This window comes from Prionailurus viverrinus, chromosome A3 (assembly GCF_022837055.1).
Source record: "Prionailurus viverrinus isolate Anna chromosome A3, UM_Priviv_1.0, whole genome shotgun sequence".
NCBI classification, from domain to species: Eukaryota; Metazoa; Chordata; class Mammalia; order Carnivora; family Felidae; genus Prionailurus; species Prionailurus viverrinus.
The window spans coordinates 106,359,797-106,387,635 of NC_062563.1; the positions used below are offsets into that span (position 1 = coordinate 106,359,797).

Consider the following 27,839-nt stretch of genomic DNA (forward strand, 5'->3'; position numbering starts at 1 on the left):
TTTTCCTTTTGGCAGGAACTCCGTTACAACTGCTACATATATTATGAACATATGCCGTCAAAAGGAAAAAATTCTCCAACAGAAGAGAAGGTATATGAGAAACTTAAATGACTGGCTACCTTAAAAACTACTGGGGGGTGGAGGGGACGCCTGGGTGGCTCAGTCGGTTAAGCGTCAGACTTTGGGTCAGGTCATGATCTCTTGGTTTGTGAGTTTGAGCCCCGCATCAGGCTCTGTGCTGACGGCTCAGAGCCTGGCGCCTGCTTCAGATTCTGTGTCTCCCCATCTCCTGGCCCCTCCCATGCTCATGTTCTGTCTCTGTCTCTCAATAATAAATAAACGTTAAAAAAAAATTAAAAAAAAAAAAAAACTACTGGGAAAATTTCTACCTTAGTTAAGTGTCGAGCATAATATACCAAAGAAAAAAATGGGGCTTAGCTTTTAATACCGCTGGCACATGAGAAGGAATAAACTAACAGAAGAGTACTAAAAATACTGAAATGACTAGTTAGGTGTGCTTCTGACTTAGACATCTACTGAATGGTAATATTACTACAAAGTGACACAGTAGAATGTCATTAAACCAGCAGCATACGCAACATTTAGTTTTAGTCACACCTAAAGCTATGTCCCCCCTGTATCACCACCATCTAGCAAAATTAGTTGAATTTATCAATAAGGAAGTTAGCCTATACTTTTAACCACAGTTTCATAAAGAGCTTTCACACTTATTTATCCAACAGGGGGTTAGCCTTCTTCTAAAGAAAAATCCTCTAAAAAAGTGTAGCTATCTAAGCAAATGATAGTGAGTATTCTCCTATCAGTAATTTATGTGAAAGTGAATACAATAAATTCTAATTTCACAGAGGACTAAAAAACAATTCACATAGAAGATAAAATTTTCCACAGTATCAGAAATTACTTTTTCAATAAAGAAAAAATATACAAGGGGCCCCTGGGTGGTTCAGTGGGTTAAGTGTCGGACTTCAGCTCAGGTCATGATCTCATGGTTCGTTGAGTTCGAGCCCCACGTCAGGTCCATGCTGACATCTCAGAGCCTAGAACCTGCTTTGTATTCTGTGTCTCCCTCTCTCTGTCCCTCCCCTGCTTGGGCTCTGTCTCTCTCTCTCTCAAAAATAAACAAACATTAAAAAAAAATTAAAAATATATACAAAATTCCCACAAAATAATTTTATTTTTTAAAAAGAGCATTTTATGAAAAACTTCATTTATTATAAAATACTTTGCTTAAAATGATCATTACAAATATTCATAATATAAATCCTGTTTAATATCAAAACTGACAGTTGATCTTTATTAGGCTATATACAAACGTCAATAGTGAAGAATCACCTAATATTTTCCCAATAATTTCTATTGTATATTATAAACTCCACGATAAAGCTGTTTAGAATTTCCAATAATAAATTTAAAACCTTTAAATACATATTTCTCTAAGTATCAATATTGGCAAACAAAAATTAGTCAAGCAAATTTTTCCACTAAAAGGAACCAGAGTAATTCTTAACAATGAATTATGCTCATCTCTAAAATAATATCTCCCCAAATTGTTATATAATCAACTCCCCCTTTAATCTATTTTATAGACAGCATTTCAAAGCCTGCATCTAACTAAGTAACTTAAAGAATAATCACTAGTAGGCTACCTGGGTGGCTCAGGTGGTTGAGTTCTGACTTCGGTTCAGGTCATGATCTCACGGCTCGTGGTTCGAGCCTTGCGTTGGGCTTTGTGCTGACAGCTCAGAGCCTGGAGCCTACTTTGGATTCTGTGTCTCCCTCTCTCTCTGCCCCTCCCCCATTCACACTCTGTATCTCTCTCTCAAAAATAAACATAAAAATTTTTTAAAAAGTCAAAAAAAAGAAAAAAAGAATAATCACTAGTGGACCCCATTTCAGAATGTAACCATGTTGGCACATTGTAAGAAGAGCAGTCATAGTAAGCTTATAAAGTACAATTAGTGGAAAGGAGCTCCCTATCTAATTAATAAGGTTATTAATAAGGATTAGGAGTTGATAGTACGTGGGGGAAAAAAAGTTCCAATGTAGCAGCTGCAGATGGCTCTGTAACTCCAGAACTAGGTTAAGTCGTCACTAAAGAGCGTTAAATAAATCTGATCCTAAATTCACTTCAGAGAAAAAAGGAATTATGAGTAAGGACAACTAAACAAAGACTAGAAAGAGTAACTTACAGAAAGTATGTCCCTGGAGAATAGGAACTTCAGCTATTTAATTTTATTTGTATTTTATGACATTGGAACAGGTAAGTACGAAGTAACTGACGAATCATACAAAATTTACCACTGTCTATCAAATTTTTAAAAAGCAGTCTTTAAATTTCTCTATAAATGGGTGCCTGGGTGGCTCAGTTGGTTGAGCGTCCGACTTCAGCTCAGGTCATGATCTCACACTCCGTGAGTTTGAGCCCGCGTTGGGCTCTGGGCTGACAGCTCAGAGCCTGGAGTCCACTTCAGATTCTGTGTCTCCCCCTCTCTCTGCCCCTCCCCTGCTCATGCTCTGTCTCTCTCTGTCTCAAAAATAAATAAAAAACATTAAAAAAATTTTTTTTTAATTTCTCCATAAATATTTTTTACTCAAATATCTTGGGAAATAAAAAAATCAGAAAAAAGTGTTTAAATTTTTCTCAACACAAAATTATAACGTACTGTTGTTTTAGCATAATAAAAAAATTCTCAATGTTTTTTAACTAGTATGACCTATTTAAAATAAGCTTTCTTTTTTAAAAAAATCTTTTTAACGTTTATTTATTTTTGAAAGAGAGAGTGAGTGAGCTGGAGAGGGGCAGAGCGAGGGAGACACAGAATCTGAAGCAGGCTCCAGGCTGTGAGCTGTCAGCACAGAGCACCTGGGGCTCAAACTCAGGAACCATGAGATCATGACCTGAGCAGAAGTTAGACGCCAAACCGACTGAGCCACCCAGGCGCCCCTGAAACAAACTTTCAAAAATATTGTGGATAATAACCAAACACTGTACCATTTTCTCTTTCAGAATTTAAAATATTTATACAGTCAGAAGCTGAGGTTACATGTCAATTATAAATGGTAAGTGTGTTCTTTCTCTACACCAAGTTCACCTTCCCTTTAAAGCCCACACACACTAACTGATCTGGCTCCTCATTCTACTCTAACAACTCCAGAATCCTCTTATTAAAATCAATTTATAACCAAATAAAGTTCTTCCTGGCTTGATTTTGGCAGTCCTCAAAGCTGGTTCTCAAAAAAATTTAAGGACTGCAATATAACATTATTAGCCAAAGTGGTTTCTATGAAATCTTTTGCCAAACTTTCCAGTCCCTTATCCCTTGTCACTGACACATTTATCTTACTAACCACTAATGGAGCAGATCAACCCAGCCACCTGTCTAAGTCTCCACTATTAACTACCTAGGCCTAGAGTGTTTGAAGGTGGGAAGTATAAGAATGGGAATCACATTGTGTGTGTGTGTGTGTGTACACACACACACACACACACACATATACATATATATATATCACATCTTCTTTACCCATTCATTTATTAAAATACAACATAGGGAAGGGAATATAGTCATTAATACTGTAATAATGTAAGGTATGATAATGTATGGGAACTATCATGGAGACCACTGACTAAACAGAATTGTTGAATCATGATACTGTACACTTGAAACTAATGTAACACTGTATGTTAACTATACACTTCAATAATAAAAATTAAAAATAACTTAAAAAAAAAAAAAAGAACGGGAACCACACAATCAGAATGCACCACTTCAATGTTTTCAAGGTGACTCAGCACTTCCTTCGTATGTCTATGGTCTCCTATTGCTAGTCGTTCCAATTACCCCTTTTTTCACCGGTAGAACTGTCTTACCTTCTTAGAGAGCATCACTGTCTCCTGAGGAAAAGTGATAAGGAATCGAAGTTCCAGCCCTGACAACTGTGAATATTTAGTGACCCCCACATAGTTTTAGCTCTTTTCAGTCTATCCCAGAAGAAGGAGTCTTCTAAGACCAATAGTTTCTTACCTGTGCTACAGTTCTTGTCCAAACTCTCAGGAAACCTGCCTCATCAATTCCCACCCCCTATTCATGTTGGCATTAATATCTTCGTCCATGCTGTCTTTTGTCCTCAACTTATCTTTATCCTCAAGTCTGTAACATCTTAAACAATAAAAATTAAATTAAAGCTGACCTTCAATTTAACATCTTCCTCTAGTTACTACCATCTTTCTTCCCTCAGGCCTATTTTTTGAAGAGTGACTCTAGTTGCTACTCCCAATTCCACAATTCTCGTCGACTGTAATTTGATTTGCAATCCTACCACTCCACTACAATTGCTTGTGGAGGTTTCTAGTAACCTCATAAATGCCAAATCCAAGGGTCACCTCTCAGTCTTTGTTTTATTCAATCTCTTTGTAGCATCTGGCAACATGAATCACTTTTTCTTTGCTGAAATACTAGAGCTCCCAAGAGAACTATCCTGAGCCTCGTTCTCATTTTACATCCTCTTTCTATGGCTCCAACTATTATCCATAAGCTGAATATTCCCAAATTCTTCCTGCTAGCCAAGATTAACATGAACACTAGACCTATAATTCAGCTATCTATGTGTCTACCTCCACACCATATAACTTCAAACTCAACATTCAGAAACTGAATTCGTAAATATCCTCACTTTGCCCATTGCCAAAATGGGGGATAGTTATGCCTATGTCCACCTACTCTACCAAAAAAATCGTAAGATATATGAAATAATAGATTCAGTTGCTTAACATAAAAGAATTTAAAATTCTTTCTAGGTGGTTGGAGGAAGGGAAAGGCCACACAAGATCTGCTCCAAACTCAGAATAATAGCATTCTAATGACTGTTTCTCTCAACCTGTGAAAACCCTTAATATCTATAAGTTAAAATTAACACGGTACTGGGGTTGGTAATAAGTTTCAGAGCTTAAATTCTTCAGAACTTTTCTCACTAATGACCACAGAAGGCTTAGAATAAGGTTGTTTGAACTATGACTTTTATCATTTCTGTAATGGTAAGAGGACTGACTCAAAAAGTACATGGGTGCCTATCTACTATGTTCAAGATACAATGCTAATTAGTTACTATGGGAGACACAAAAAGAAGATTCAATTCCTGCCCTCAGTAAATTTGTTATCTAGTTGGAAAATACTAAATTCACACAAATACTATGACATAAAAGCTGTATGTACAATCAGTGGTATTACAAAAATATTCCTACTTAAAATAATAAATAGTAAACTTTCAGAATTTCTTGGGAATGAAAAAAAAAAAGGCAATGTAACAAACTATAGTTACAACTAATCCAAAAGACAAACTATAGTTTTATATTCTTGGTTTAATGTCACTGATAAAATACACAAGTTTTACACATTATTGCAAAGTAAGCTGCAAAAAGCAAGACTTTTCCTACTTTAACAATTACCTTTACTTGGAACTGATTTTTTCACTGAGGCTACATGATCTTCGGAGATTGCAAGACGCCTCAAAACATCAGCCAAAGCTGCCTTTAGCACAGTGATTTCATCTTCTTGTTGTTGAACTCGTAACTCAAGAGCTGAGAGGCGATCTTGAACGTCGGAAGTACTTGCAGCAGAAATACTATCATCTATAAAATGAAGAAGATGGGTTTGTTTTTTTTTTTTAAGTAAACTGTTCAAGAAAGAATCTAACAACAAATAAAGAGATCTATTCAGGGGTGCCTGGGTGGCTCAGACGGTTGAGCTTCTGACTCTTGATTTTGGCTTAGGTCATGATCTCACAGTCATGGGTACAAGCCCTGAATTGGGCTCTGTGCTGACAGCATGGAGCCTGCTTGGGATTCTCTCTCTCAAAATAAACAAACAAACATTTAAAAAAACAAAAAAACAAAAAAGATTCTCCCTTTCCCCATCTCTCCCCACCCTCCCACCTCTGCTCACACTCACTCTCATGCTCTTAAAAAACAACAAACAAACAAAAAAAGGAACATAAAGAAGATCTATTCAGGTAAGTCTTTTAAAAGATGACAAAAATTGGGGGGAAAAAACAAACCCATCATTTTTACACAGATTAACTTCTGTAAATATTTTCCATAGCTATTTGAATGAATTAAAAATAGTAAAAGTTAATATATCTGACATAAAACTACAATTATGAAAATTTTCCCCATGATCAAATTTTCCCCATTATTACATTATAACCTTAACTAGTTTTTTCATCAAAATTTTCTCTAAATAGATCACTTTGGAGACTTCTGGAAACTTGCAAGACAGTCACCTATCCAAAGTATCCTTTAAACTATCACATCATTATCCTACTTCTCTATGAAAATAAAAAAGGAGTACAAATCACTTCACAGTTTTGCTTTATGTATAAGACTGCGAACCACTCACCTTCAGCATCAATGATCAGAAAGCACTCTTTATTTCTGTCTTTACTATTATACTCCCCAAATGCCACAAGATATTGCTATATATTCTTGTTTTTTCTTACCCGAGTCCCAACTCTTGAAAAAGAAGTGTGGTTTCTATAAAGCACACAGCTAATACTTATTTGTTAGGTATATAACAACAACAACAACAACAACAACAAAAAGACTAAAATAAAGTTTAACTATAACATAGCAATTACAAACTACTTCCAAAGCTATGTAACTTTAGAGCACACTGTTAACAGTTGGTCAGTCAGAACCCAAACATATAGAAAGATCAATAGCTGTTGGCTAATGCACTATAAGCATGAAAATTCAGATTCTTACAAGAAGTATGGTTTGGACCAGAGTTTTATAAACCGGGTCAGTTATTCACACAATAAAGGCACAGTGTGCCATTTTTCTCCTACTGAATGTGTTATCCATCTTCTTAAAAAGACAATTTAACTCAAAGTTTGAGTTAAAACAATTCAGCATTTAAAAAGCAAGGCTATCACCACTTTGTTATGGAGCCGTAAACAATATTTATGTTTAAGATCACATATGCCAACAGACCTCTCAGGTATATATATGTACTCTCTTCTTTTTTTTTTTTTTTTTTAATTTTTTAAACGTTATTTTTGTGAAAGAGAGAGAGACAGAGCGCAAGAAGGAAGAAGGGGAGGGACAAAGAGAGAGGGAGACACAGAATCAGATGCAGGCTCCAGGCTCTGAGCTATCAGCAGAGAGGCCGACATGGGGCTCGAACCCATGAATGGTGAGATCATAACTTGAGTCGAAGTCAGATGCTTAACGGACTAAACCACCCAGGCACCCCATACTCTCTTCTGCTTTTAGAGGTATTTCATGCACAATCTTTGAGAAGTACCAGTATAGAATGAAAATTTATTTTCAATTTAGACTTTAATAATGATTAGTTGTATAATCTTAGGCAAATTCTCTGAACCTCAATTTCTTCATCTTTAAACAGGTTATGAGGAAGGTGCCTAAACATGTTTGATACCCAACAAATGTTAGGATACAACAGAAAAGTACAATAGTTGTAATTTGAGTGCTTTGGGTGCATTTGTTACATAAAAGGAGTTCTGTCAAACTGAGATGCTTAAGAAAAGGACTAGTAAGAACAATTCAGTCTCTCACTTTAGAAATTTTAATATTTGAGGCCTCTTTCATTTCCACAGTGGCCCAGCTGAATTCTAGCTGACCCACACACTTCGTGCATTCTATTATGTCACTATGATTTTTGTCTGCCCAGAATGCCTTCCTATTTTCCTTCTTCTGGTTGGAAGAAAAGCACCTCTTCTCTTTTGTGGAACTCTACCATTTTCTGATGTCCCATTAGGGCTGTTAATCAATGATGCCTCATTCTCCCCTCTACCACCCTGCACTATTAATAGGTTAACCATACAAAATGGCCTTTCAAGTTGGTAAAAAATATTTACTGGCAATTTCATATGGTTTAATCTACTACTACTTACAGGAGTGGTTGTGAGATGTGGGCTAGGCCAAATGGAATCCTCCCAAGTTTCCCAGAGACAGAGCTGTAGTCCATCCTTCTTCCTGGTTTGCTAACTAAGGACACAGACCTAGGGCCATTAGTGACAGAGAGTCTTAACCGCCCTGAGATACAGTTCTAGTCTCTGAAATCCAGGACCTTCCATTCTCAGAGTTGCTCTAATATTCCTCCCAGCTAATTATATCTACTAATAAATTCCCTTTTTGCAAGCCATTTCTTGTAAGCCAAAGGTCCTGACGAAGACAGTAAATAATATGGATGTGCCATTCTACACTGTTCTCAATTTATGAAGGATGAGTTATATAATTAAATTGCAATCACAAACAACATATTTATGTGATTTTTATAAATACATAATCTTAATTATTTGGGGAAGGCAGCAGAGCCTGGTGGAAAGACTATCAGACTATAAGGTCAAGGTTATACAGCATTTTACTACTGACATGGTACTAGTTTTCATTTTTGTCAAATCATTTAACTTTTCTAGACTTTTTTTTCTTAGTAACTGAGGTTTTTATTATGTGAAACGTGAAATGAAGGGTGGTTCAGCTTGTAAAAATCCTACCATGACCTGCTAGATACTGTGATAAGACACAAGGACAATTTTTCAAAGGGCATAACAAATACAAGGTTAACTATTAACAATGTCCTGCGTTTATATTGTACCTTTCATATTATTACCTTATCCCCCTCCTCACACTATCTATATTTGGTATTTGAGGAAACAGCTCAAGAAGTTAAATAGCCTTGCCCAAGGTCACCAAATCAGTCTTGATACCTGAGACTCAAACACAGGATTCTTGGCTCACAATTTAAGTGCCCCTTTAGTGTATTTCATGTTACATTCTTAACAATAATCACAGGAGGACCAAAAAAATGTATTTTTTTTCCCCCCACAAAGCTACTAAAGAGTTATAACTACTGAGTGATATAATCATGTTTTTGTTTGAAAAAGGTAATTTTGGGGGCGCCTGGGCGGCTCAGTCAGTTAAGCATCCAACTCTTGATTTCCGCTCAGTTCATGATCTTGTGGTTTTTGAGTTTGAGCCCTGTGTCAGGCTCTGTACTGACAGCTCAGAGCCTGGAGCCTGCTTTGGATTCTGTGTCGTTCTCTCTCTCTGACCCTCCCCCGTTCACACTTGGTGTCTCTCTCTCTCTCTCTCTCTCTCTCTCTCTCTCAGAAATAAACATTAAAAAAATTAAAAATACATAAATAAAACAAAGCTTCATATTTATATATGTATATATTGTACACATAGAAAAAAGTCTAGAGGGATACACATCAAACTGGTGACTGGGTTATTTCTGATTAGGAGAATGAGATTGGAAAGAGAGGAGTAAAAAGTAATTTTTGCTTTTCAGTGTATTTCTATATTACCTGAAATTCACCATAAAAATGTATAATATGTTAATCTTTTTTTAAGTTTACTTATTTTGAGGCAGGAAGGGTTGTTGTCTTTAACACAGCCTCTTTTCTAGCCTTTGTAATCAATGAGTAAAAATTTGCATTAATTGCCTTATATTCTAGCATGTTTTTTAAAAAATTTTTTTTAACATTTATTTATTTTTGAGAGAGAGAGAGAGAGAGAGAGAGAGAGAGAGCGAGCGAGCAAGCATAAACGGGGGAGGGGCAGAGAGGGAGACACAGAATCGGAAGCAGGCTCCAGGCTCTGAGCCATCAGCCCAGAGCCCGATGCGGGGCTCGAACTCACGGACCGCGAGATCGTGACCTGAGCTGAAGCTGGACGCTTAACTGACTGAGCCACCCAGGTGCCCCTTCTAGCAGGCTTTTTAATAAAATTGGAATACTGTGCATGGAACAAACTTGCTTTAAGAAATCAAGCTCCAGAAGCAATGCATTTTAGCTTAAGATTAAGTAACATATAGGGGTGCCTGGGTGCCTCAGTCGGTTAAGCGTCCGACTCTCAATTTCAGCTCAGGTCATGATCTCAGTTTGAGACCCACGTGGGGCTCTGTGCTGACAGCGCAGAGCCTGCTTGGGATTCTCTCTCTGCCCCACTTGCTTTCTTTCTCTCTCTCTCTCTCTCTCTCTCTCTCTCTCTCTCTCTCCCTCTCCCTCTCCCTCTCCCTCTCCCTCTCTCCTACCGTTTTACAGATAAATAAACTAAGACTCTAGGTACTCAAGTGAATTACTCTTGGTCAAACAGCAAACTGGGGTTAGAATTGCTCCCTGAGATGACTCTAAAAAATCCATCGCTCTTCTCTATTTTGAAAACTTTGTTCTTATTTTTTTCTCTCATGATCTAATGCACCACACTCTCTCTCCTTCACAAGACATATCTGTTCAGTAAATAGAATATGTCTACTTTCTGGGAGCTTTTTACACTTCCTTTTCCTAATGTAAGTATACATTAGCTCCTTTTCCTTATACCACAATAAGCTCCCATTTCTTTGCTCCTTTTCAAGATAGTTTCTAGCCTTAAAAGTTACTACAAATGAATCCTCAAGGGTTGTTAAACTCATTGGGTTGAGGGAGGTGAATGGAGAGAGAACGGAGGTCCATAAACCTCTTATCTATCAGTCTACTCTTATTTGTTGGCATAAGTCTCTTTTACTAGTGGTGTAAGCAAATTTATATGTAACTAGTAGACTTCAATATTCAATATTATAGTGTTAAAACTACAATGATAGCTGTTCATTATGCTTTTACTACAATGAATCAGTTAATTTGGCTTCTGAGTTATTCAGAAATACATTACCTTTGCAGAGATAAACATATTCTATTCTAAATATCCAAAAGTTGGCAATCCAGCAACACATCAGAATGAGACATGCCTATATATTCTAGTACCTTTTCAACGCTAATGATTTTGTGTAAATCTTTCTAAAGTAAAATACTTTCTTGCCTTCTTGACTAAGACATACAATTCTAATTTAGCCACTTCTCGATGGCTCAATCTTCATTGAGAATACTAATTACTTTGTGCTACAAGTACTGTGACAGAATGATGCACTAGAGGCTATTATATTTCTAATTAAATAACTCAAAGTATTACATTTTCAAATTTCTGATCTTTCTTGATACCTTTTCTGCTTCACTATTTGCAGTTAGGATTAACTATGGCTGTCTATAGCAACATTCTTTCCCAATCTAACTTCCTAAATTATGGGATACTGGATAACCAAGCTTTTGTTTATAAGAAAATAATCTTTGAAATTAGAACTTCTTTTATTTAAAAAATCATATTAGAATGTATATTATATACACATGCATTATATATATGATTTATACAATCTAAACAGAAAGGGAGGAAAAAAAAAGCAGCCTTGGACCTAATATTAGTGTCACTGGAGGCCCAGAGGAAGAGAAAAAGATTCTAGCTGATAAAAATATGTAAATAATGACTAAATTTCCCAAGTTAAATTAAAATTTACAAAATTCATTAAAATTAAGTATATAATGAAGTTATTATCTCCACCACACACAAAAATAAAATCCAAGTAAATTAAAGGATTAAAGATAAAATTATAAAACCTTTAGTAAGTAAGAGAGAATATCTTCATATTTTGGAAGTGAAGGAGAGGTTCCTAAATGAGACACAGAAAGCACTACCCATAAAAGTAAAGACTGATACTTATCTACATTAGAATTCAGAATGTATGCACACTAAAAGACACGATAAAGAGAAAAAGCAATTTACAAACTGGGAGAAGATAGTTTTAACACCTATAACTGGTAATGAATTACTATCCTGAATAAAGAATTCCTGCAAACTGGTAACAGAAAAATTGGTAAAAATCTCGACTAAGCATCACAAAAAGGAACAAATGGCCAATGAACATATGAAATGAGGCTCAAGCACCTCATTAATAATTTTGGAAAGCAGGGGCACCTGGGTGGCTCAATTGGTTAAGTGTCCAAAATCAGCTCAGGTCATGATCTCACAGTTTGTGAGTTCAAGCCCTGCATCGGGCTCTGTGCTGACAGCTCAGAGCGTGGAGCCTGCTTCAGATTCTGTCTGTCTGTCTGTCTGTCTGTCTGTCTCTCTCTCTGCCCCTCCCCCACTCACACTGTTTTTTCTCTCTCTCTCAAAAATAAGCATTTAAAATAATAAAAATAAATAATAATTTTGGAAAGGAAAATTAAAACCATATAAAATACTATTTTATACTCACCAAACTGGCAAAACATTCAAAGTGTGACAATATCAAGTGTTCCCAGGGATACAGAGTAATGTGAACTCTCCTACATTATTGCTAGGAGATATAAACTGTTTCAATGACTTTGTGGGGAGGAGGGGGGGAACCCAACCATGGCATCATCTGGTAAAACTGAAGATGCACACATCTTATGACTCAGCAAGTTCACTTCTAGGTGTATATACCCTATCCTACAGCAGGACTGGCAAGCGTTTTCTGTTAAAGAGCTAGATAAATATTTTAGCTTTGCAGACCATAGAGCCCCTGTAGCAATTCCTCAGATCTGCCTTTATAATACAAAAAACAGCTATATATAAATATGTAAATGATTGGGTATGGCTATGTTCCAATAAAACTTTACAAAACAGGTTATCTACCAGGTATTCCCAGTCTCTGCTCTTGCACACATATACCAAGAGGCATGTTCAAGAATGTTCACAACAGCATAGTTCAAAATAGAAACACTGGAAAAAAAATCTAAATGTTCATCAACTGTAAAATGGGTAAATATACTGTGATACAAACATTCAACAGAATAATACCGAGTGGTAATGCAACATCATGTATGAGTCCAAGGAATATACTGATAAGCATAAAAAGCAAGTCAGATAAACTTTATAAAAATTCAAAAAACACAAAAATAAGTAACATATTATTTAGAATAAAACTATAAAGAGAATAATATACACAAAATTTGTGACAATAGTTACTTCTGGTGACAGAGGGCAAGGGCTAGTATAGGGAGGCATCCACAGATAACATAACATCTGTATCGTTAAAAAAAAAAAAAGAATTTTGGAGATGAGTAAATTATAGTTGGTTTTCTCATTTTATTTTTTGGAGAACCATCTTTGCACATTAAATTTTCCAAAACAGATAAAAAGTGGAATTGTACTTCCAAAAAACTCTGAGGTTTTATGTCATAAAAACAACTAAATAAGATGGTTTTTATGACAGTTTGAGGCTAATGGTAGGACCCTTAATTATTACCTATAAATCTCTGGGGGAAAAAATAGTTCATTTCAGAGAAGTATATTATTCAGTACACAATACCATTCAAAGAACAAATATTAAAAAATGTTTTTAAATGGTCTATGATCTCCCCTTGTTAAAAACACTTATGTTAAGGCACTGGCAGGATTTACTGGGTAGAAAGACAATGCAAATTGGAAGATTAGAGGAGCTAGTAAGGATGAAGAAACATGAGAAAATAGTAACAATACCATGCATTGTTTACAGCTGAAAAAAATATGGCACTAGCTTAAAGGACTATAAATAGGCAACTGATTAAATGGTTGCACTATGGTATACTATGTACTCTTAAAAAGGATGATGTATATTTATAATCATAAGCAAGTTTATTAAGAGTGACCACATACTATGAAATAAAAAATATATAGACAAAAAATTTGCAAGGCAACAATTACCGTGTATTTTGTGTAGAACTGTGTATCTACAGGTATACATGTACATACAGATATAGAGACACTAGAGGTAGGTCTCAGAGAAGTGGGATTTCTGAGGATTTTTGCTGCCTTATACTCTTTTAAATGAATTTTCTGTGCACATGTGCGTGCACGCACACACACACACACACACACACACACACAATTCTGTGTAAATAAAATTTAAATTATTTTCTCAGAAAAAAAAGCAAAGCTAATTTAGGCTGTGATGTAGAATTTTCAATGCAAATTTGGTTAATTTATAGATTTTTATGCTTTATAAGAACAGAACCCCCTCATGAGAAGTTTCATGGGGCTGGGAAGAGGATCTGGAAGAAACAATTTTGGCCAATGAAAGCATTTCTGTAAAAAGTATGAATATAAATGAGACTCAAAAAGAATATTCTCAGGCTAAGAAGAGACACAAAAATCAATACAATACATTCAAAGGAAGAGCTGGTCTTTAAAAATTATTTGTTTATAACATAAAACGCAATTACAAATGATTTGCCACGTTAGTAAATTCATATCAGAAGGAATTTACAAACTTAAATGATTTTTTTGTTTTGTTCTAAATTGGAATTGGTTGTCTTCAAATATTGCATAAAGAGAGAAATACTTAAGGACTATATCAAGAAGTAATGCACTATGTGTTCTACAACAGCTAAAATTTATTTGTGGAAATAAACCAAAGAAAATACATTCTAAAAACACAGCCGCTCATAGGAAGATATGTTTATACTTATGCAGGAATTAAGGTTTCCTATTTATCATAATATTCTATTTCAAAAGCCACATTTTTCTCTCAAAGTTTTAATTAAGTAAGGCATTTAAATTGCTAAAACCTTGGATATTTTATTTTGCTAGTAAATGACAATATCAATTACCTCCAGTTAGCAATATGATTCTATGAAAGTAAGACTGGCTTCTGTCTTCAATGAAATAACACAAATAATGTTGCTTATTTTCCATTTTTAAAACTAAGTGTTTTTCCTTGTAATACAGTCTTACTAAAAATTCATCTACTAGCATAAAAGAGAAACTGTGTTAAGTAAAAAAACAAAAGAAAAACAAAGCAAAACACACACACACACACACACACACACACACACACACACACCCCGAAAAATATTTTTGCTACAGTACTCTGAGCATGGTGGCTGGTCCCAGGGACAGACTTTACTTCTTTACTTATTCTATCACCAGGATTAATTCACAATTAAAATGGCTCCCCCCCCAACTCTTACTTAATTTAACAAAAAAAGAATTAAAAACAGATAATTCTGCTTTTGATGAAATTTTCTGGTTAGACTTCATAGAAGCAAACATCAAGCTTAATTACATAATTTATGATTTGCTATTATTTTAGAGAGGCATTTTTGAATTATTTTCCATTAAAAGCTGCTGTTTTAATTTTTTCCCTCAAGAATAGTGTAATGGCCATCCTTTGTGGGGGGCAGGGCAAGAACAAGTTGAGCAAAGCCCACTCTGCCCTCACAAAAGGATTATATTTATTTACATAGTGGGTTCAGTCTTAAATACTTTGTAAAAGTATGTAAGCAAATATTTATGCCATTACTGACACATATATTTAAAGAGAGGAGGGGGGTGGGGGGGGGTGGAGAACGGATCTAGGTTCACTCCCAGTCCTCAGACTTCTTTTGTCATGAGTAAAGTCTGTGAGACAGGTTTTGAATTCGCGGGAAAGGAAAGATACGTTACCAGTGCAGAAGTTCGTAAGTGTAGAGGAAACACACACTGAAGCGAGACCAGGCAAGCTGTCTTCCATTCTTGCCACCTACGTTACAAGCAATATAAACCAGTTCTGTCTACGTTTCCTGCTGCCTTCCCAGATAGTTCCAGAGCAAATCCCAGCTCTCTAAATCTCACGACATACTTTACATTCTGAGGAAATCCTCCCGGTCCAGATGGCCTACCACAAAGCACTTCTATGTTGGCACAAATAAAAATTTCTTAAGATAGCTCTTCTCTTGTCCCTTTGCTCTCTGAAGTAAAGTTTTCTACTTATTTATAAAGAGAGACAAAGACACTGAAGGAGAGAGAGCAAACAGAGCATGCAGCCAAAAGGGGGTAAAGATACAGACAAAAAACTTTGGCTGCTTTGGGGAGTGGCTAAACTCCAGGCATAGGCAGAAACACATGAATTAATACACCACATGAATGAATATTCATTACAATAATTTGGTTGTCCTCAGACTTTTCTGATCTTCTTTTAATTGATTAAGCATAAGGTGCAACTGCTTCAAATACAAAACTCAGTTTTTGCCTTTTGAAACTGAAACACAAAATATACTCAACAGTTTCTATAAGTAACACAGTTAAAGCCCCCAAAGTATTTTCCTCTACTAGGAAATAAAAAAACTAAGAATGTGTGTGCAAAGTGGCAAATCTCATTTCCTTTTTTCCTTTTTGTTTTGAATAAAATAAAATCCACCGTTACTTTAAAGAAACTAAAAGAATTATCACTTTTCAATCATTTTTGAAATTTTAGTGTTAAAACTAACATGGCTGATTCATTATAAGCATTATACTTAAGTGAGATGAATGTACAATGAGAACAGTCATTTTTCTTAATTCACTTAATTTCCCAAATTACTGTAAAATAGTACAACTGCACGAGTAATAAACAATTTTTAATGCTTATTTATTTTGAGACAGAGCGAGCAAGCAAGCGAGCATGAGCAGAGGAGGGGCAGAGGACAGAGAATCCCAAGCAGACTGTGAGCTGTGAGCACCTTGATCCCACAAACTGGGAGATCATGACCTGAGCCCAATCAAGAGTCTACAATGCACTGAACTGTGACCATGAGGTAGTGAAGATGGAAGGGGGAAATAAATGGGTGAGGGGTGGAGACAATGTTGTGGAAGGATGATGATGGGGTTTTTGCTCCAGATAGAAGGGCAATATATTTTCAGGGTTTGGGGAAAAAAATCAACAACAGAGTGATGTGTACTAATATGAAAGGACATACAGGAAAACTCCAGTTAAAGAAGATGTGAAGGGCTAAAATAGAAAATACAGCCCAGGGGATCCTGGCTGGCTCAGTCAGAAGACCATGGGACTCTTGATCTTGGGGTTGTGAGTTCCAGCCCCACACGCGGTGTAGAGATTACTTAAATAAATAAAACTTAAAAAGAAAGGAAGAAAGAAAATACAGCCCAAAGAATGAGCCTTGAAAAGGGAGACTGTTTTATCTAAGAAGAAAGAGGATGAAAGCAGGCACAGATGTTTGTTTTTATACCAAAATTTTTAATCTGTAAAGTAGGAGACAAGGTTGCCTGCTAAAAAGAGCTGGTTAAAGAGCTACAGCTGAGTGTGGAATGTCTATACCATCTGACACATCATATTGCAGGATATTGTTAATTATCTTTTAATAAAGTTACATTCTAAATTCCTAACTAGATTGCAAAGTCCTCTAGGGGAGAAGCTATTTCGTTTTATTTTCCTCTACACCTGGAAAACACCATTAGCACTGGTAACTCTCCAAACACTGGTTGATTTATTGTGGACACACTGTAGAATCAACAGCAAAGACAGGACTGAACAAGGGGCGAGATAGAGACCCCTTTTACCTTAGTGACATGCAGAGTACTGGGGTCGCTTTAGAAGAACAGAACCCCCACATGAAAAGTTTCATGGGGCTGGGGAAAGGATCTGGAAGAAACAATTTTAGCCGATGACTGATAGAAAAGACAGGTTATCTCTCATTGCCCTAAATATTTCTTCCTTTTTTGGCTTCTTCTTTCTCTGAATATCCCCTTTTCCTCTTTTGTTCCTGGACTTTGAGATTCTGTCTCTCCCTGCCTTTCTTCCCCTTCTTCCCCTCTCTCTGTCACAATATGCCCATTAAGTATATTTTTGTTATTGCTGTCACAGTTTTAGAGATTTAGCCCAATCAAGAGGTTAGATATTTTTGCACTAAAAGGCCTCAACCCAGGACTACAGACAACTTATTTCACTAATTTTTTTGTTATGAGTAAATAAGCTAAAATGCCTATATCTCTCCATTAAAACAAACAACCCACCTCTTCCCCTTACTGATTCCTTAGACAAACTCAATGCTTTCTTTATGTATTTAGTCCTAAACTTACTCATTCACATTTTCTCTCTGCCTCTTCTCCCTGCCCCCCCACCCCTCCTGGTGAATCATCAGTCCTTGGCAGAAAATATAGTACCTATCTTGCTTTAAGAAAAATATTCTACCATGTATGTTTTTATTAACAAAATTGTTCTTAGAATATAAAGTTCATGTGTAACCAAAATTTTATTTAGTATATATACAGTGGTTAAGAATATAGTGCTGAATTTAGACTACCTGGATTCAAAAACTGGCTCACCATTTACTAATTGTATAACTCTGGTCAAGTTTCTTAACTTCTCCACACCTCTGTTTCTTCATCTTTAAAATGAGTCTAAGAGTACCTAACATATAAAATCAAAGAGAATTTAATTAGATAAAAATCATTAAAAGACACTTAAAAATGACAGCAAAATAGTGAAAGTCTTATGAATGTTAGCTATTACTAAAATAATTACTAAGATTCTAAAATAAAGGCCTGGTAAACCCACACCTAAATTGACTAAATTCTCAATGTTCAGTAAGATCTGCAGGGTCAGGCACCTAAGCAGTAAAGATTTACTGGAACAGTCTCTGAAAAGTCAGCAGAAAGAGATGCTACATTATTTTACTAATTACTTATTCACCAAATTCCATTTCATCATCAGAATGTTAAACTGGGGGATGCCTGGGTGGCTTAGTCGGTTAAGTGTCCAACTTTGACTCGGGTCATTTGGTTCGGGAGTTCAAGCCCCACATCAGGCTCTCAGCTGTCAGTGTGGAACCTGCTTTGGGCTCTCTGTTTCCCTCTCTCTCTGCCCCTGCCCCACTCTGTCTCTCAAAAATAAACAAACACTTAAAAAAAAAAAAAGCTAAATTGGAATTAGCAGATTAACATTTAATGAACTTCTAATTATACGCCATTCATTGGATAAGATAGTCTCCAAACCTAAAAAGCATGGATGAGTGGGGGAGAAAGAAATGTAAACAAAGTGTAATACAACACTTGCCCTGATAGATTTATACAGAAAATAGTGAGACTCAAAAAAGAAAATCAGTCGATTTTTAATGGGAGGGAAAAATGAAAGTTTGGTCTCTGGAACAAGTTATTTAAATAAAATATTGATGAGAATTTTCAGAAAAATTTAGAAAAGCAATGCAACTGGAGAGCTATGTAAACCTATAAAACATCAGGCAAAAATATAACTTTTTTTAAAGCATTTTTTAAAGTTTATTTATTTTGAGAGAAAGAGAGAAAGAAAGACATCCCAAGCAGGCGTCACACTGTCAGCACAGAACCCAAAGTGGAGCTCAATCTCACGAACCTTGAGATCACGACCTGAGCTGGTTAGATGCTTGACCAACTGAGTCAACCAGGTGCCCCTCCCCAAATAGAACTTCTAAATAATAAGTTTACAGATATAACCCAAACAATACGATTCTAAGTACTAAATATTAAAATGTTATATAAGCTGTAAGTATACACTTTTGTCTATTTTAAAAACAAGTAGCATTATTGCTTTAAAAAATAACACAGATTTTTAGATTTCTGAAAAATACTTATTCATCCTAAATTTTATTGAGTGACTAGTTTCTCAGGCACCTATGTTAACTCCTAAGGACCCAAATTCAAATTCAGTTCTTCCTACTTCAAAAAGGAAAAAAAAATTTAAAGGCACAATTTGGAAAAAAATATTTGGAATCATACAAGAAGTATGTAAATATATCAATAAGAAAAGACGTCGACCTGATCAAAAAATGTAAAAGAGATGAATAGGTAAACTTCTGTTTATATGGAAGGTGGGAAGATGGATCATCCTTACTAGTAATTAGGAACATACAAATTAAAATCACAGGCTACTATTTCATATCCATTAAATAAACAAAAGTTGTAAATTCTGGCAACACTAAATGTTGGCATCAGAACTTCCATATGTTTTGAAGAGAAGTGTGCATTAAAAAACTACACTGAAGGAATAATCCAGCCAAGATTCACTAAATATTAAGATCTACTTACTGAGCAATCCAGCAACACTAGTCTCAAAAATAGGTCAAGGACTTGAATAGACATTTCTCCAAAGAAGATACACGAACTGCCAGTAAGTACATGAAAGTACTTTCTCCACAAGTGGAGAAAGAATCCTCGTGCGTTGCTGGTGGAAATGCAAAATTATGTAGCCACTGCATAATACGTCCTGGTGGTTCCTCATAAAGTTAAACATGTGATCCAGCAATTCCACTTACAGGAATTGAAAGCAGGGACTCAAACATATACTTGTACCCCAGTGTTTAACAGTAACATCATTCACAACAGTGAACAGGTGGAAACCACCCAAATGTCTATCCACAGATGAATGGACAAAATGTGTATATACATACAATGGAGTATGATCCAACCTTAAAAAATAAAATGCGGACACATGCTACAATATGGGTGAGTCTTGAAAATATTATGCTAAATAAAATAAACCAGATACAATGCTGGTGAGAATGTAAATGGTACAACCACTTTGGAAAATATTCTGGCAGTTCTTCAAAAAGTTAAACATAGATTACTATAAGACCCAGCAATTCTCTCCTAGGTATACACCTACGAGAAATGAAAACACGTCTACGTAAAAACTTACACATGAATGTTCACAGCAGCATTATGTATGAGAGTCAAAAAGCAGAATAACCCAAATGTGCATCAAATAATGGATATCATTCATGTGGTATATCCAAACAATGGATTATTCAACTATAGAAAGGAATGGGTACTGATACATATTACAATATGGATGCATCAGGAAAACATGCTAAGTTAAAGAAAGATGCCAGTCACAAAGGCGACTTATTATGTGATTCCATTTATAGGAGATGTCCACAAGGGGCAAATGTGTAACAGAAAGTAGATTAGTGGTTACCTAGGGTCTGCAGAAGGAATGGAGAGCAACTGCTAAAGAATACAGAATTTCTTCTCTGGGTGTTGAGAGTAGTCTAGAACTGATAGTGGTACAAGTTACACAACCCTATGAATATACTAAAAACAACTGAATTGAGTATTTAAAATGTGTGAACTGTATGGTATATGAATTATATCTCAAACAAGCTGTTGCCAAAACAACAGCAAACTCCTCATTTAATAAGCAACAAAAACTTTCATAATTTAAAATGTAAATTCACTTAGAAGTCTTAAGTAGAATTTAAATTTTCCCAAAAGTATAAATGATGGCAGAAGACAACTGGGGCATAACTGTGTATCTGAAAAGGGCAGATCACCTAAAAGAATAACCTAAATAAGGGTACAAATGAGGGAGAAGAGAAAAGGTGGAGTTGTAAGGACAATTTCACCTTTTTCATAATGTAGCCTAGAGCCAGCATTGCTTAATAAACTATTAATCTGTATTTACTCAATTGTCCAAAGAATAAAAATGTAATGACCTTTGTAACCAAAGATCTTATTTACTGTATCTAGATGTGTTTTAGGATTTTTTCACATACTGTGAGAGATATGGGCTAAGTAGGACCAAATCTCTCACATAGTACTCTTGTAATAGGAATAGGTGCAGACTTAAAAAAAAAAAAAATGGTTACTTCCTATAAGCAAGGAGAGGAAAGATAATTGGCTAGAGTAAAATCTGCAGTTGTGACTGCTGGCATTTAAGATCTGTTCAAAAGCAAAAAGAAAACAAATTGTTGAGATGATTAAACTTTACACTGCTGAAAGCATGTCTTTACAATTACAAATGACTTAGCCTCTTCAGTCAGCAGGACAGAAAATTAAAAACAATTTTTACTGTTCCTATGGGCTAAATAAAAATATGAGAGCAAACAGTAGCTAGGATGTTAGGACACAGGCAGTGGTACTGGTACATTTGTGAACTGCTACAAACTTTCTTAAAAGTAATCTGGTAATAGCTATTTAAAATTACACACACACTCTTTGATCCAACAATGTATGTAGTAAGGAGAGAAGGGACTATATAAACAAGACTTAAAGGTCTATCAAAATGAGAACAGGTGAACGAAATGGCTCCTAAATATGAAATATTATACACTATTAAAAGAATGTATCATATGTCTATCAATGTGGTGTGAAGGTTATCCATGGGAGATACATTAAGTGAAAAAAGCTAGTTGCCAGTAAGCAACAGATAATGCACAGCCATTGTACACACAGTGTTATTTTATGTCCTGTTTTTGAAACAAACAACAAAACCTGTTCATGTAGAACAGGGGTCAGCAAACTTTTTCTGTAAAGGACCAAAGAGTAAATATTTTAGGCTTTGCAATGTCAAAAGAACTCTGTCCCAACTATTGCACTCTATTGTAGCAACATGTCTACAAACGAGCTTGGCTATGTTCCAATAAAACTTAATAGACACTGAAGTTAGAATCTCATATAACTTTCATGGGTCATGAAGTATTCTTTTGATTTTTTTCAACCATTTAAAAATATAAAAACACACTCTTGGCTCACAGGATGTACAGATACAGTGGATTTGGCACAAGGGCCATATTTTGTCTACCTCTACCACAGAAGGATACAAACTAAACTATTAACAAGGGTTATCTTGTACAAAGTTTGATTTGTTAAAATGTGCAAGTACATATTTATAATTTACAAATACATAATTTTTAAAGTATCTCTTCTAAGACAGGAATCAGTTTTACTGACAAAGTAAATTTTATTAATAAGGCTGAGACTGGCCTCCATAATCAGAATTGGCAGTGTATTAATTTTATGACTTTATTTCTCCATGGCTACAGAAAGAGAATAAGAAGGAGACAATAAGCAAAATAACTTTAAACTTTTGTTTAGTGCCAAATTAGAGAACCCGGCATTTTATTGTCCTTCTTGCTGCACAATCTTTGCTTATGTATAGTGAAGGTTCTCAAGCTGGTAGATATGATACAGAAAAGACTACTCAGACTTCTAGGTGAGGGCAGATAGGTTTACATTTTCAGAAAACCTCTCCTATTTCCACATAAAGAATATTTTTTATAAAATCACCAACACATTGTATCCCAAGGATTTGATATTGTTGAATAAGGAACTGAGAGACAGGAAAAAAAGTTATTTTCTAAGCTTTTACCATATGTCCAACACTTTATTAGGTATATGGTAGGATATAAAAGTGATGTAGGTTAAGATGTGGTCCTCTCAAAGAACTTTCAAAGATGCAAAAATCCTAAAAAAGAATTAGCAAACCAAAAGCAGTAACATATAAAAAAGATAATAAATCACAACCAAGTTGACTTTATTGAAGAAACTTACATTAACAGAAAAAAAAATCATTAATTTCAAACAAAAGGCATTTCATGAAATTTAAAATCCGTCAAAACAAAAACATTAAATACTATGAATAGAAGGGAACATCCTTAGTCTGATAACAAAGGCATTATAGCAGATCACATTTTCTGCATTTCTCTCTTGCACTAGCTGGATACATGCATACATAAACATAGATGTGTTCTTATACTATGACGGACAGACATTCCTTTCAGCAAAAAGCAGGGTCTGTGCTCCCTTTCTCTTGCATCTGGCTGGGGGCTTGTGACTGCTCCAATCAGAGTATAGCAAAAGTAATGCTTATATGACTTCTGAGACTAGGCTGTAAAAAGGATACAGCTTCTTTTCTCTTGTTTGGGAATGTTTGCTTTAGGAGAAACCAACCACCATGCTGTGAAGCAGCTCACACTAGGCCACATGGCGGAGACCACCTCTCCACAGGTGGAGAGGAAAGGAGGCTCCCTGCAAAGAGCCAGCATCAACAATCAGACATATGAGTAAATGAGTCTTCAGATGGTTCCTCTCTCCCTCTGCCTTTGCATCTTGCAGCCAAGGCTTCAGACAACACAGAATAGAGATAAGCCTTCCATGGTGTGCCCTACTTAAATTCCTAATCCACAAAAACAATGATCATAATAAATGGTTGCTCTATGCTATTAAAAATTTTTTTAATGTTTATTTTTTGAGAGAGTGCAAGCGGGGGAGGGGCAGAGAGAGGGGACACAACAGTAGCAAGCCCTCTGTGGGGCTCAACCAACCCAGCCACCCATACACCCCATAGGCCATTAAAATTTTCTTAAATGAGGGGTGCCTGGGTGGCTCCGTTGGTTGAGTGTAGGACTTCAGCTCAGGTCATGATCTCGTGGTTTCTGGGTTTGAGCCCCATGTCAGGCTCCATGCTGACAGTGCAGTGTCTGCTTGGAATTCTCTTTTGCTCTCTCTTCTTCTCTCTCTGCCCCTCTCCCCACCTGTGCTTTCTCTCTCAAAATATACTTAAAACTTCTTTTCTTAAATGTGTGTTTATCTATTTGGGGGGGGGGGGGGGGGAGAGGGAGACAGAGTATCCCAAGCAGGTTCTGTGCTATCAGCACAGAGCCCAATGTGGGGCTACATCTCATGAACCTTGAGATCATGACCTGAGTCGAAATCAAGAGTCGGATGCTTAACCAACTAAGCCACCCAGGCACCCCATATGCCATTAAATTTTTAATTGATTATGCAGCCATAGTAAGTGCAACAGGCAAACAACAAAAATTAAAAAATGACACCATCATATTTAATGTTGGAAATACTGAAAGCTTTCCTTTTGAGATAGGGAAAATAAACAAGGATACCTACTCTCACCACTTCTCTTTTATACTGCAGTCCTACTCAGTTCAGTAAGACAAGAGAAATAAATTAGACATTAGAAAAGAATAAAACTATCATTCACAGACAACATGATTATGTATATAAAAATACCAAAAATATATAGACAGCTGATTAGAATTAATAGTGAGCTTAGCAAGGTTGATGGATACAGGTCAATACACAAAATCAACTATATTACTCTATCCTAGAAACAAACAGAAAAACAGTGGCTTTAAAGAATATCATTTATAGGAATACTAAAAAAATACCTAGTAATAAAAATAATAAAATGACGTTCAAGACTTCTGCACATAAAACTAGTAAATGTTGTTGAGAGAAATTAAATACCTAAATAATTGGATAAATATACCAAATTCATGGATTGAAGACTCAATGAAAACATGCCACTTTTACCCTGATTTGGAAATTTAATGCAGTATGGAAAAAATTTCAACACTTTGTGTGTGTTCATGCACGCATGTGTTCCTGTGGATGGAATTTGGTAAGCTTATTCTGAAGTTTACACAGAGAAGCAAAAAGTCAAGAATAAGTAAAACCCTCATGAACAAAAGGAAAAATGTAGGTGCACTTGCTCTACTACATAGCAAGACTTATTATGAAACTACAGTAATTAAGACAAAGGTAGACAAATAAACCCATAGAACTGAAAAGAGACTCCAAAATTAAGCACACTCATATACAGACCAAAGGCAGTACTTTGGAGAGCTGGGGAAACAAGATCCATGCCAATAAATAATGCTGGGTCAGGTGGATCTGCATATGGGGGAGGGGAGGGAGTAAAACTTGACCCTTACCTCAGAGCATATACAAAAGTCAATTCCAGATCTAACTGTGAAAGACAAAACAATAAAGCTTTCAGAAGACGGTTAAACAGATACGGAAATCACTATTGATAAGGGAAAAGATTAATATCGGGACCAACCTTAAAACTGAGAATGTCCATTATAAAAAGACACTATTAAAAGTGAAAGGGCACGCCAGAATAGGAGAAAGCAGTTGGAACATAACTGACAAAGGGCTCATATCCTAAATATACCGAGAATACTTATAAATCAACCAGAAAAAGACAGTTGTCCGATACAAAAATGAATAAAAGAGTTGAACAGGAACTTTAAAAAAGAGGACATCCAATTGGCCAATAAATATGTGAAAAGATGCTCAACCTTATTGGTATTCAAGAAAACGCAATTTGAAACCATAATAAAATACCACTACACACTCATTGGGTAGCTTAAATTAAAAAGACTAACAATACCTAGTGTTGGTGAAGATGTAGAGCAACGCAAACTCTTAGAACTGCTGATGGAACTATATACTAGTACAGCCAGTATGGAAAACTATTTGGCATCACTATTAAAGTGGGATAAACACATTCCCTACAACTCAGCATTCCAATCCTAGGATTATACTCAACAGAAATATGTGTACCAAAAAATATGTACAGGAATCAGAGCAGTATTATCTGTAACAGTCAGACACTGGAAACAAATCAAATCCATCAATATTAGGACAGACAAATAAACTGTGGCATATTCATATAACACAGTATCATTCAGCAAGGATGCTGAACGAACCACAGCTACACAACATGAATGACTCTCAAACAGTACTGAGCAAAAGAAACCAAACACAAAAGAGTGTATGTTTTAAGATTCCACTTACATAAACCAGGTAAAACTACACAATATTGTCAAAAATTAAGACAGCAGTTATTTTTGGAGATATTGGGGGGGGTAATAATTGGGAGAAGAGGAAAGGTGTAGGGTCTTCTGGGGTATTGGGTATGCTCTCTTTCTTTTTACCTGGATAATGATTACATGTATTAAGTGTCAATAAAAGGTTTTTAAATGTGGAGCCCACACCCTCAATATATGTAAATTCTTTACACATGTATTACTCTAATATGTTATGAACATTATAAAACATGTAAAAAATAGAAATCTAGAAAGTATGGATAAAAATAAGCATCTTAGATGTCCTGCTAATTACAGCATCAGTTTCATACTTTCATTAGAGTTTGGTGTATGTATGTGTGCTGGAAAATAGCATTTTTATTTCTTTCAAGTGAAGGAAGTATTTTAATCTTGATGTTATAACTTTTTATTACTTTCACAAACATTGCCTTATTTTCCCAGTTGGACTTAATCACCAAGATGCTTATAATATTTAAATTTTATGCAGGCCTAGAGTGGTGAATATTAAGACCTGACAAACTACTTTTTGCTTTTTCTATCATTAGCTAATATTTTAAGGCACAATATATATATTTAGGGAAAGAATCAAACATATTTCAAACAAGTCACCTGAGTAATTTTGACTTTGGAGAGATGACTTCTTATCAAACCTGACTGGATCACTAATTTTAAACCTATAATGTGTCTGAAAAACAACTTGAACAAAAATATAAAACGGTCTGTGCCATTTTCTTCTTCTCCTCTGCTTATTGACATCTCTTAAATCTCTCGTTTCTTCAAAGAAATCTTTTTTAAGACACTTATCTATTTTATGAGAATCAGACAATACATAAACATACTTAACAAACTACAAGTAAATGGCAATATGATGCAACACACGGAGAGCGAATGGGAGAGAGCTCCACTGTAAATTCCTGCGTGGGACTCCCACTCCTCCTTAGGTGACAGAGGACAAACTGACAGACTGACGAAGCATGTGAATCGTTCTATCAGATATTGGTATGGCTTAATTTCTTCCCTCTATCTTAGGTCTAAAAGTAAATACAAAAATTCTAATATTTTTTTTCCCCGCATCAGCAATAAATCATTTTACACACTTCACTCTGAAGAATACTGTCTTGGAGGGCAGCCAGGGAGTGGCCAGATCAAATTTGCAATTTAAGCAGCTCATCCCCTGGTGGTTACATGGAGGATGGATTTAAGGCAAAGAAACTGCTTGAGAGAGATAAGACTAGAAGGAAGCAACAGATAAGAAGTTGTGAGACCTGTTCAGGTTAGAGGTAATGGTAGCGTAAACAAGGCAGTGGCAACATAAATATGGCAAACTATGTATTTGATACGGACAACTGATACTTTTTCAGTTATATGGGTGATATGTGCATTATATGTAAATAAGGTCATTTTTATAGAACTCTGATGATTTGAATGATCTAGAACATACAGTATGAGTGAAAATAAAATGACTATTCAAAAGAAGCTTCAAAACATATTTTCATGACATCCCTCACCACCCCCCCCCCCCCCCCCCGCCCACATACACACAAACTGCCACCTCTAAACTCTTCTTATAATAGAAATTACGAAGCAGGCTATCCCTGGCCACAAAGAAGTTTAAAATGCTCCTGTACCAAAACAAAGCAAAAATCCAAACACATAAACACAGATTTGATTTTTTTAAAAACTTTATGTTACATGAAATCTGTTATTTTTTAATTTGGGAAAACTAAAAGAAAAATCAAAGATAAAAACTAAAGCAAGTTAGGGATGCGTGGGTGGCTCAGTTGGTTAAGTGTCTGACTTCATTCAGGTCATGATATCACTGCTCGTGAGTTTGAGTCCCATTT

The 27,839-nt window shown here is 35.7% G+C and overlaps 1 protein-coding gene across 7 annotated transcripts in view; it reads right to left on the reverse strand.

The window, feature by feature from the left end:
- The window catches only part of EML4 (EMAP like 4), a 161,528-nt gene that overhangs the window by 86,650 nt on the left and 47,039 nt on the right, over nucleotides 1-27,839 (reverse strand). For 2 of the 7 annotated variants that reach the window (XM_047851944.1, XM_047851945.1), the window contains exons 1-2: nucleotides 15,299-15,426; nucleotides 5,468-5,650 (exon numbers count right to left, since the gene is read on the reverse strand). In XM_047851944.1, coding sequence (XP_047707900.1) covers nucleotides 5,468-5,650; nucleotides 15,299-15,365 — 250 coding nt within the window. In that variant the 5' untranslated portion in view covers nucleotides 15,366-15,426. Of the gene's footprint in view, nucleotides 1-5,467; nucleotides 5,651-15,298; nucleotides 15,429-27,839 lie in introns of those variants that run through there. The other 5 variants (XM_047851950.1, XM_047851948.1, XM_047851943.1 and 2 more) reach the window with 4 other exon arrangements.